Here is a 12,320-nt window from a genome sequence, read left to right on the forward strand (position 1 = left end):
GTCAGTTTTAATAGGAAAGCAAGGGGACTAGCAGGAACACCAGTGATTTCACATAAAGCAAGCAATATAAGGAGAACAGGATACTTTCTCATACCAGTACACATGGTACACCAGGCACATATCAGGAATATGAAATGTTGGAGTAACAAACACTTTAAGGCAAACCTTTTTTTTTGTAGTTTTGGATAAAGTGGAGAGGGATTAGAACAGCTGTCAGTTTTTATTGCTGTCTGTGCCCCCATTAGGGAGATTCACCCTTTCTATTTGTCCTGTTCATCATTATCATCGATCGTGAAAGTAAAAGAAAATTACAAATTTTTGGTTGTCGCCAGAACAGGAATAGATGGGACATCTTCCAATGGGGACACTAGTTCTGGTGACCCTGGTGGCAGCACAGGATTTTATCACTTTGGAGGGATTTCCTCTTACTTCCTGGCTTTGTCTATTAAACAGGAAGTAAAAAAAAAAAAAAGAAAGAACCAAAGTGGCTTTTCATAGAAGTCACAAATGTCCTTATCTTTGGTTCATTCACAGCTAGGATTTACAGAAAATGGGCCTTGCAGGAAAACAGAAAACTCATGCAGCATATTAAGGCTGATAAGCTGTATTATATATTACATTTTGTTCTTGGGTTTAGGTATGCTTTAAACCGTATCTAAACCTACCAAAAATGTCTACATTTTTTTCTACAGTATCTATGGTGGAAACCGTGATTGTCACACAGGCTGAAAACTAATGCAGCCGCCACATCTAAGGACTAGTAAGCTGCAAACATTACATCTTTGTTTTTGGGTTTAGATTTAGCTTAAAGTGTAAGCTCACTTTTACAGAAAATCTGTAAAGTGTCCTTACACTGGACCCCCCAGTACTCAGGTACCAGTGTCCTGTGATCCCCCGCTGTCAGGCACCGGCATGCCACTTCACCAGTCCGGGAATCTTAAAATCCCTGCAGCTTTCTCTCCGCTCCGCACAACACTGACAGGTTAGACAGATTCTGATTGCTAAGTGCCATCCATGTGATGGTGCTGACCAATTAGAATGCTTCTTGTTTGTACATGCTGAGAGGTACGGATAGGAGATGAAGCATTTTTCTTGCATGCAATTGAGTATTCTTTGCAAAGTGAAGCTTCGCCTCATTTACTAAGCTCTGTAGCAACTGCACTTGCAAAATGCAGTCTATTTGCCTTTAGTAAATCAACCCCATAATGTCTTGTCCTGCACTGTGTCTCTGTGTGGAGGCGGCCATCTTGGTAGAGGCAGGGCTTTACTTCCTCATGCTCGAGCCTCCAGGCAGAAGTACAGTGAGAAGCACAGTAGTGACATCTCCAACTCTCACTTCAAATCTCCAGAGACTAGCAGTCAGAGGCAGCAGTGCCTTAAAGACCCCTTTCACACTGTCGGAGCGTTCAGGTCCACCTGTCAGTTTTATCGGCGGATCTGAATGAGCGCTCCATGCTAATCTATGGAGCAATGGATGTCAGCGGTGACAGTTCCGCTGACATCCAACCCGTAAAATCAGGCGGCTGGCCCTACGTTCACATCCGTCCCTGGTGGATCGGATCGGGGGAGATCTGATAAAAATGGACATGCTGTCCGTTTTTGTTTGATCTCTCTATTGCAAGCAGCGGCGCTCGACAAGCCCCTCAGTGAATAGAGAGGGACCTGTCATCCGCCGGCTCAGCGGAGATCAATGGAGAGATTTCCCACTGAGCTGGCGGACTCTGGCGGACTCCGTGGCAGCAGATCCACCTGGTGTGAATGAGGCCTTAAAGGTAATTATTATTTTATTTTTCTAAGCATATTTCATACTTACCTCCTCTGTGCAGTTGGTTTGGCACAGAGTGGACTGATCCTCCTCTTCTGGGGTCCTTCAGCGGCACTCCTGGCTCCTCCTCTTCTCGAGTGCCCCATTGGAGAGACGCTCTCCCTTGGAGCACTGGTGTGGGCGCACTTCCGTGTCCTGCTGCTGTGTCTATTGACACAGACGGTAGGACTCAGCCCTGGCTCCTGCGTTGTTAGGATTGATTGACAGCAGCGGGAGCCAATGGCTGTGCTGCTTTCAATCTATCCAATCAGGACCCGAGACTGGTGTGCTTGTTCCCGGAGCGAGAAAGGCAGGGTTCAGGTAGGTAAAACGGGGGCACTGGGGGGGCTGCTACACTAAAGGAGTTTTTTCACCTTATAGAATGCATTAAGGTGAAAAACCTTGAGGGTTTACGACCCATTTAAGCCTTGTACACACTAGTAGTTTTTTTTAATTCAACCCAGCAGGGCTGAACAAAAAAAAACTGACAGCTTCAGAGAAGCCGCTGTACTAACCATGCAATGTTAGTACATCAATCTCCCCTGCTGTGCTATTGTGGTCTGACGGGGGGGGGGGGGAACCCCCCCCACCAGAACACTCCAGTCAGCACTCTCTGCCATTGGCTGAGAGCGCTGACTGGGAGCCAATCAGCAGACCATTTTCATTCATGCCACATGACCGGCTTCTGTCAGGCCGGCTGCCGTACACACGGGCCAAATGCCAGGTGATTTCTATGGAACCGGCCAATGCCGTCCGACATTTGGCCCGTGTGTACTAGGCTTTAGATCTCACACTGATGGTATACAGCTCTGAAGCTATAGGCACCTACACATACCAAGAGGTGCAATGCTATTTTTCAGGAGGAATTTACATTCAAAAGGTACAATTTTCAGGGTACTGCTTAGGTACAGTTCCTTTTTGATACTGGAATGATGAAAGAGCTGCCTTTAATTTACTACATTTATTAACCACGTCAATAACTGCCCATTGTCATATGACGTCCGCAGATGGGATCTCCCACCCTGGGCAGCCGTCATATGGCGTCCTGGGCCTCCCGGCCATCTGGGGGAAGCCACGTCACTCGGGACCCGATGCTCGTGCCTAGTGGCAACGATGTCCGCCAGGTACCCGTGATTGCCCGTTGACCGAGCAGAAACACAAATCCCCGTCCTGTCAGAGGAGAGGAAACCGATCATGTGATCCTAGTACAGAGGAACACCGATCGGTCTCCTCCCCTTGTGAGTCCCCTTCCCCTACAGTTAGAATCACTCCCTAGGACACACAGTTAACTCTTTGATCACCCCCTATTGTTAACCCCTTCCCTGCCATTGACATTTATATAATGCATTTTTATAGCACTGATTGCTGTATAAATGCCAATGGTCCCAGTACGCCGCAATATCACAGTCACAATAAAAATCGCAGATCACCACCATTACTAGTAAAAAAAAAATTATGAAAAAGGGAAAAAATAATTCGCTTTTTTGTAGATGCTATAACTTTTGCACAAACCAAAAAATAAACATATTGCAATTTTTTTTTACCAAAAATATGTAGAAGAATACATATCGGCCTAAACTGAGGACATTTTTTTTTTTAATTTGTGATATTTAGTATAGCAAAAAGTAAAAAAAATTTTTTTTTTTTTCAAACTTATCGCTCTTCTTTTTTTATAGCGCAAAAAATAAAAAACTTAGAGATGATAAAATACCACCAAAAAAAAGCTTTATTTGTGGGGAAAAAATTGATAAAAACTTTATTTGGGTACAGCGTTGCATGATCGTGCAATTGTCATTCAAAATGCGACAGTGCTGAAAATTGAAAATTGGCCTGGGCAGGAAGGGGGTGAAAATGCCCTGTATTGAAGTGGTTAAACTAACACAAAGAAAAGGCCCCCATAGATGAGAGATAACAGGCAAAATTTAGCATAATTCAGCAAGGATCCTGTGTCTGTCTCTGTCTTGTAGTTTCACAGAACGCCAATTTTGAGGTACAATGGGGGGCAACCATATTGTAGAACAAATGAGAGCCTTTATTAAATCATATTATATTCTCCTAATATAATATTAGTCTAGAATTATAAATGATTACAAAAAAATAAAAATCACTGTCTTGTCTTCTGAAACAGCAATTTGCACAATTCATATAAACTTAATAAAAGGAAAAAAAATGACCCTAGCACAAGAATGATTTATCCTAACAAAGCCACCTTCCAGGGAGAGCCTCTAAATTTAGCATGGATGACACTATGACAACTCTTAACCGCAAAACAATAAATCCCCTGTGTATTTTAGGGTGGTTGCCATGGTGATACAAGTTATTTCATGCAAATAATGCTAATTAAAATATAGATGATACAGCCGGTTGAAGGTCTGTATTCTGCCTGCTTGACTTGAATCATCTGTGTATTCTTTGAAAAAAAAAAAAAATAATAGCTACAAAACATAATTTTCTTCTCTTAACTTGAGTGATATGACACATTTATTTTTCAGTATTCAAATAAAAGATTGCATTTTATTGTCTATCAATTAAATATCTGGGCTTATTAAAGGCACAAAAAGATTTGACGTTAGATAACCCATAGCAGCCAATCAAAATTCAACTTCCAGTAGCTTGTAGTAGACACTGAAATAAATGGCAGTTCCTGATTGGTTGATACTAAGGATGAGACATCTAAAACTAGCTAGCGTGCCATAATACAGGAATTTAAATGGCATATCTTTTCATATTATTTTTCATTTTTTAAACTTTTTTATCGTTAAAGAGCGTATAAAAAAAAGTCTATAAAAAGCCAAAACATTTTTATTTCTGTATTTTTTTTTTGTTTTTTTTAGTAAGATGGGTAAATACAATTTCACCCATTATACCTAACAGAAAGTATCAAAATACAAATATTTTCATAAAAAAAAATTGAAAAGATAGATGCAGATTTTGAGTTGCATGAGCCTTGAAATCAAATATACCCCACAATGATTTCCTGTAGTCAGTCACATCTATTCACTTCTATTGTGATCTGTAGGCTATCCCTTTTTTCCCCAATAAGTCTTCTTTTTTTTTTTAGAGAAGATAATATTCTCTACCAGAGTTTTGTGGAACCCTAGGGTTCCTCCAGAGGTTTCTAGGGGTTCATTCGTCCTCTGAAATAAGAAATCACTGACACCAATGATTTTTTTAGTTATCGTAATGGGCAGATTCTTCCTAATGACCATAAATGTAGGAAGCATTCTTCACATTGACCATCATGCTAAGGTACCATGATCTATAGATACAATGATTAGTAGAATAGTTTCCCCGAGACCTGGAAAATGATTTCAAGTGGTCAAGGGTTTTAAAGGTTCCTTGAGGGTTTCAGGTGTTCCTCCATGTTTACAAAGGTTGAGAAAAGCAGATTAAAGCCTCATACACACAATCGGATTGTTGGCCAATAAAGCTGTGGACTTTTTTCCGAAGGGCATTGGTCCAAACTTGTCTTGCATACACACGGCCACACAATTGTTGGCCAACAAATACAAACGTAGTGATGTACTACATTGTTTTTCAGCTCTTTAGCGCCACCCTTTGGGCTCCTTCTACTAATTTTTGTGTTAGTAGAAGTTTGGTGAGTGTTGATTTCCGCTTTTCATTTCACGCTTTTCAGTTCATTTCTGAACAGCCGTTCGTCAACCAGACATGTTGCGGAATCGGAGGAGATAACGTGTTATTTATTATTGGCCTTGGAGTTATTGCTTTGACATTTTTTTGGTTGAATAATGATTTGATTTGGTATATTTTCTATATTTTTGGATGCATAGAATGCACTTTTTGGTTAAGTTCTATTGTCAGATAGCATGTCTAATTTTATTTGTTTTCATTTTTTAATGCACAATAAAAAAAATTGTGGAGAATAATACTTGGCTATGTGTTTTACTTCAAATGACAGTTTTGGAGTAGGCAGTTACATTTAAAAAAAATACAATGTAAAATTGACAAGGGACACCAACATAGTTGTATCTTTGATCTTAATAACTACGGGATAATGGTGTTGTGGTAACTTGTCCAAATAATAAAAAAAAAAAGCATAATAATATTATTTTTGATATAACTAGAAAAAAAAAGCCTTTGAAAATGTGTTTGCAATAACTCCATCAGTAACACCAGCAAAGCAGCTTCATTATTATCCCATTAAAGAAGAAGAGAATTGTGCGCTGCATAATTTGCCACGTCACCAATGTTAATTCTCCATTATGAACGCTAGTTTACAAGACCGACCGCTTCTGGCTCGTCCTTGCTTCCGAGCATGCGTGTTTGAAAATCCGACAACTCCCATTTGTCCACAGAAAATTTGAAAACATGCTAGCCAACATTTGTTGGCGGAAAGTCCGACAACAATTGTCTGATGGAGCATACACACGGTCAGATTTACCGCCAACAGCCTGACATCCAATATTTCCCATCGGAAAGTCCGATCGTGTGTACGAGGCTTTAGAGTATAATACCCGTACCTTTACATGCAGGCCAAGCTGTTCGGCAAAAGTGTTACAGGGTTGGAACAAACCATATAGGGGGAAGGTGGGGTTGTTGGGGGGGGGGGGGGCTAAGGGGATCTGCAATAGAACAATTAAAGTGTGATGGGTTCTCCTTGACTATTCTACTTTATTCAATCAAAAAAAAATATTTAGCTATATACACTTTGAGGCTAAAGTGTGGCATCAAAGGGTGCATGCCACACAGCTGCAAGGTTACTTTGCTTTCCATCAACATCTGAACATAGAAATCTGCCTCGCAGGGCCCTAGGAATGTACTCATTGGAGTCACCTGTATAAAAAAAATCTTTTATCAAGGTTCCATCATTCAGCAGTAAAGATTATTTCATTTGCTGCCAACATTTTTTATAACTAAGCCTCCTTCGGAAAAAAAAAAGTCTCAGCTTGTTATCTCTTCTATAGCCGCTGAACAATGTTACAGTTGCTACGCAAATTAAGAAAAACACTTTTTTTTGTTATTAAGAAAAACACAGCTGTGTTAATTCATGCAGCGGGATGTGGTGGTGATTTAGGTTTATTTTGGGCAATCATACTTGTTCAGTTGATATACAGTTTAATACTGGAAATGCTTTTTCTTAATAACAAATGTGTTATTTTCTACTGGTATTTCTTGTGCTATATCTTATATAGCCCAATGAGTTTTCCAAAAGTTGATGTCGATGGCAACCTGTGAAAGAAATTTTAGGCATGGAGGTCACCCGCTTTGATTTAAAGTGGTGTTGCCACCAAAAAAATAAAACTACTTAAAATTCGTAAAAAAAATCAAAAAAAAAAAATTGGCAAAAAAAAAATTTTTTACTCACCTCTAAATACCGGTTGCTAGGGGGTCCCTCGTAGTCTGCCTTCTTCATTGCCCGGGCTGGTGACATCACTTCCCCTCGCGCCGCACATTCACCTGGGACCTGTCATGTGTCCCAGGTGACTGTACGGCGTATCACGGCGCCCTGCGCCGCTCGCGCATGCGCAGTGGGTGCCCGGCTGTGAAGCCACAGCCGGGTGCCCACAGTATGCATGACGGCGCCGCGAGCGGAGCAGGGAGCGAGGGGGGGGCTTCGTTCCCCCGCATCGCTGGACCCTGGGGCAGATAAGTGTCCGATTATTAAAAGCCAGCAGCTGCAGTATTTGTAGCTGCTGACTTTTAATTTTTTTTTTTTAGGGGGTACCCCACTTTAAAAAAGCCACAGTGGAGCCCTTGGTCCTGCCCCTCCACCCTCTGTGGTCCTATTAAAGTATAAGAACCATAGATGATGCGCCAAGTCAGGACTCCAGCACAAACATTATGCCACTAAAAACTTGAGGGATGTATACAGGCATACCCCACTTTTAAGTACACAATGGGGTTTGTTTACTAAAGCTGGAAAGTGCAAAATCAGACTCGCTTCTGCATAGAAACCAACGAGCTTCCAGGTTTTATTACCAAGGCTTAATTTAACAAGCTGGGGTTAGAAGCTCATTGGTTTCTATGCAGAAGTAAATCAGATTTTGCACTTTCTAGCTTTAGTAAATAAACCCCATTTTGGACTTAAAAGTCGGGTATGCCTGTAAAGAGGTGCATAAAATAAGATGCTGAAGAGTGATTTACCCTGATGGCATCCAAGCAAAAATAAATAAACAAAACAAAAAGGCTCGGTTCACACAGGGGCGACTTGTCCAGGCGACTTCGCCGCCTGACAAGTCGCCCCCGTTCTGTACTACGGAACCGTTCTAAACTCGAGTCGCTCCGACTTAGAAAAAAGGTTCCTGTACTACTTTTGCGGCGACTTCGGGCGACTTGCATTGACTTCTATACAGAAGTCGTTTCGCAAGTCGCCGCTGAGGTCGCGGCAGGTCGCGGCGCTGCAAGTCGTGCCGCGTCCTGTGTGAACCGAGCCAAATGGACTTATCTCTAGATAAAAATAAATAAGTAAATAAATAAACCAGAATCGATAACTTCACATAGTTTTCACGGTGTAATAAAAGATGGAGATCGTAGGATTAATCCTCCTTGGCACAATCAGAAATTCTAATTGTGATTTAGGCAAGCCATAGATTACACAATTTCCTTTTCTTCCACCACAGGTGGATGAAAAGAAAATCGCTTGGATTCCCCCATCAACCTTCCCTTCCCTGCCAGCAGTACGCAATGATCACAGTGATCACATGTAATAAACCCAACAGGCTGGTTGTACTGAAGTCGATTAATGGATCTACCTCAGTACAACTAGCCTGATGGATTAAAATTTGTTTAGTTTCTGCTATACCAGCTGAAATTTGATCCGTCTATGGCCAGCCTTAGGCCCTTTCGCACGATAAGCCCGCTCGGGTACTGCCTGTCTGTTTTTCAGGCGGATCCGAGCGGGCCACCCATTGACTCCTATGGGCAGTCAGGTGTCAGCGGAGATGTGTCGGTTGACACCCACCTACCATCCGATCCACTCAAGACAGGTGTATGACGATACGTTCAGCCATCCATCTGGTGGATCGGATGTGATCTGATGAAAACGGACATGCTGTCTATTTTCGTTCAATCTCCCCACAGGAATCAGCGGGGCTCTGACAGGTCCCTCCCTGCTCAGTGAGTGAAGACGGACCTGTCATCTGTCGACTCAGTGGAGATCAACGGAGCGAACACCCGCTAAGCTGGCAGACTCAGCTGAGCGTATTTGTCCCAGCATGAAAGGGGCCTTAGAGAGTGCTCCTGAAAACTTCAAATACAAAGTGACAATAGCATCAGTAACATTAAATGATTCATGACTGAGCCCCTATTGGGCATAAGGGGGAATTGAAAGAGGGCCCGACAGTGAGTGATGTGCAACATTCTGGCTTTGTGAGTTTGAACAACTTGCAATAAAGCTTGTTGGATATAAAAAAACATTAGTGGATGTGCAGCCTATTTGATTGTACCTGGAGACGCGCAAAATCGTGCTGCAATTTGGTGCCATTCAAAATGGCGGAGATCGTGGGCAGAATCGCGGCGATTCCACCCGCAAAATGGAACTTCAAGGTGTGAATGGAGCCTCAGTCATGCATACTAGCACATTATGACATTGTCTTACTTTTTTTTTTATTCAGCGGTTTACAACCGCTTTAGGAGTTGTGAACCCTGATGAAAGCAGTGGGCTGGGTATTAGGAAAAGTTATAGAAAAATCATAAGGCCCTCATGGGCAGCTGTCAGTCTAAGGAACTGGCTGTTCCTACGTGAGAAGGCACATTTCAATTTAGATTACTCTAGGTCAGTGATGGTGAACCTTGGCACCCCAGATGTTTTGGAACGACATTTCCCATGATGCTCAACTACACTGCAGAGTGCATGAGCATCATAGGAAATGTAGTTCCAAAACATCTGGGGTGCCAAGGTTCACCATCCCTACCCTAGGTAATACCCTCATGTGATGCTGAGTCTCCCTGACTCAAAGAACCAAAATCCAATGAATGAAAGTGGCAGGCCAGGGGCAGCCCAGGGGCTGGGGGTGATTCTGAATGTCCCCCAGTCCAGAAATGAGATGGGCGCTATCTGACTTGATGGAGCTTCTAATGCACACTGTAAAAATCTCAAAGCGTGCAGTGAAATCAAAGTAAGCAAATTCAGTACAGGAGAGGAGTCTGTACAACTGTGCAAGACTAAAGAGAAGACTGGAGGGTAAAAATCAGAAACTCGGTGTGATCAGAATTTATCCTCCATGGATCAGAGTGCAGCTAACATCTGACCATCTTGGGTGCCTTGGGCTACTGAACTTTTCACTTTAGCTTGGCTCATAAAGAGATCATGGGGATGATTTACTAAAGGCAAATCCACTTTGCACTACAAGTGCACTGCAAATACACTTGTAAATGCAGTCGCTTTAGATCTGAGGGGAAGATCTGAAATGAGGGGAAGCTCTGCTGATTTTATCATCCAATCGTGTACAAGCAAAAATGCTGTTTTTCATTTTCCTTGCATACCCCCCTCAGATCTACGGCGACTGCACTTCCAAGTGCACTTGCAGTGCAAAGTGAATTTGCCTTTAGTAAATAACCCCCCAAATATACTATGGGGTTGCTTTACTAAAGGCAAACAGGCTGTGCATTTTTACAAAGTGCAGTTACCCTCTACAAGTGAATCTCCTCCAGAGCTTAGTAAATGAGCAGAAGTTCTACTGACTTCCATCATCCAATCATGTGCAAGCAAAAATGCATTTTTTTTTCCTTGCACATGATTAGGTACTCAAAGTGCAAAAGTGAAGTTTTATTCATTTACTGAGCTCTGGAGAAACTGCACATGGAGAGTGCAACTGTACTTTGCAAAGTGCACAGCCTATTTGCCTTTAGTAAGTCAACCCCTATATGACACATAGGGGGTTATTTACGAAAGGCAAATCCACTTTGCACTGCAAGTGCACTTGAAAGTGCAGTCGCTCTAAATCTGAGGGGTAGATCTGAAGTGAGTGGAAGCTCTGCTGATTCTATCACCTATCCTTTAGTAAATAATCCCCATAGTGGTTAATTTACTAAAGACAAATAGACTGTGCACTTTGCAAGTGCAGTTGCTCCAGAGCTTAGTAAATGTTACCCAATCACATGCAAGGAAAATAAAAAATAAAAAACATTTTGCTTGCACATGATTGGATGCGGAAAGTCAGCAGAGCGTCTGCTCATTTACTAAGCTCTGGAGCAACTGCACAGTCTATTTGCCTTTAGACCCCTTTCACACTGGGGTGCTTTGCAGGCGCTACAGCGCTAAAAATAGCGCCTGCAAAGCGCCCTCCGTTCACACTGTAGCGGTGCGCTGGCAGGACACTAAAATAAGTCTTTGGAGCGGCGAAGGAGCAATGTATACACCGCTCCTGCCCATTGAAATTAATGGAGCAGCGCAGCTATACCGCCGGCATAGCGCTGCTGCAGCAGTGCTTTGCGGTGGTTTTAACCCTTTCTCGGCCGCTGATGGGGGGGGAGTAAAAGTGCCCTGCAACCGGCCGAATAGCGCAGTGAAATTGACGGTAAAGTGCCGCTAAAAATAGCGGCATTTTACCGCCGGGGCACCCACCACCCCAGAGTGAAAGGGGCCTTAGTAAATCAACCCCATAGCATTCTCGTTCTCAATCCAAAATGGCTCTGCATTATACAAGAGACAGGTACACTTTAAGCCTTGAATCCCAGCGCTCGGCTTTACCTCATTTACTCAGCTTGTTCTGACCCTAAAACTGATAAATGTTGCAAGAACTGAATGGTAACCAGCTCCCCCTTCCAAACATCTGAACGATATTTAGAACAAAGAAATCTTCAAAGCGTGGAGCACCAGCATCTGAGGCCCATAAATAATTATCAATTACTTCTATCACAAAGCTTTAATTTCACTGCGTCTATTTATGGGGAGGGACAGGACTAAATCAAAACCAGCAACCAGCTCTGTTCAGCAAAAAAAAAGAAAACAAACACGGACCCTGGGCCTCCTCCCCGCATCAAATGCAATGCAAGAGACTTTGTTTTTTTTTACCTCCTTGAAGTTATCGAACGCTGATAAAATGATTTCGTGTCCTCCGCGGACAAGGCAGACGGCTGCTAGCAGTTCTAATACAAGTGCTTTCGTTCTGTGAAAAAAACAAAAAAAAAAACAGATATTTCATTAATCAGTGGGAACAATGTGATAAGCGAGGGTGTAACTGGATTGCGTGCTGAAAAGGTGACATTTAGAAAAAAAAAGTGACATTTATAAGAGTTTTTATTTCCCTTTAAGGAAATCAGGCAATTGGTCTCTGTATGAAGGTTATGGGTTTATCTTATACAAACAGTATACAAACGCTGGCGGTGTGAAGTGATTTCAATAAAAGAATAATCTGACTGGGTGCGTCAGCAAGATTGCAACCTATAGGCTGCCTATTAGGATAGAAATGTTTTAACCGTCACGATGACTTTATTGTAGATGTAAGCTCTGTGGCTGTCATCCTTATCCATGCTTCTTTAATTAACCACTTGACCACTTCGCACCCAGGCCAATTCTGACATTTCTCTCGTACATGGAAAATTCATAATTTTT

General features: G+C 42.4%; 1 protein-coding gene across 9 annotated transcripts in view; it reads right to left on the bottom strand.

Annotated features, from left to right (window-relative positions):
- The window catches only part of FMNL2 (formin like 2), a 344,784-nt gene that overhangs the window by 69,555 nt on the left and 262,909 nt on the right, over positions 1-12,320 (bottom strand). For all 9 annotated transcript variants that reach the window (XM_077447676.1, XM_077447681.1, XM_077447679.1 and 6 more), the window contains exon 9: positions 11,781-11,874. In XM_077447676.1, the coding sequence (XP_077303802.1) occupies positions 11,781-11,874 (94 nt within the window). The remainder of the gene's footprint in view (positions 1-11,780; positions 11,875-12,320) is intronic.

This window comes from Lithobates pipiens, unplaced genomic scaffold (assembly GCF_037356315.1).
Source record: "Lithobates pipiens isolate NorthernLeopardFrog02 unplaced genomic scaffold, aLitPip1_a1.2 Scaffold_22, whole genome shotgun sequence".
In the NCBI taxonomy this organism is placed as follows: Eukaryota; Metazoa; Chordata; class Amphibia; order Anura; family Ranidae; genus Lithobates; species Lithobates pipiens.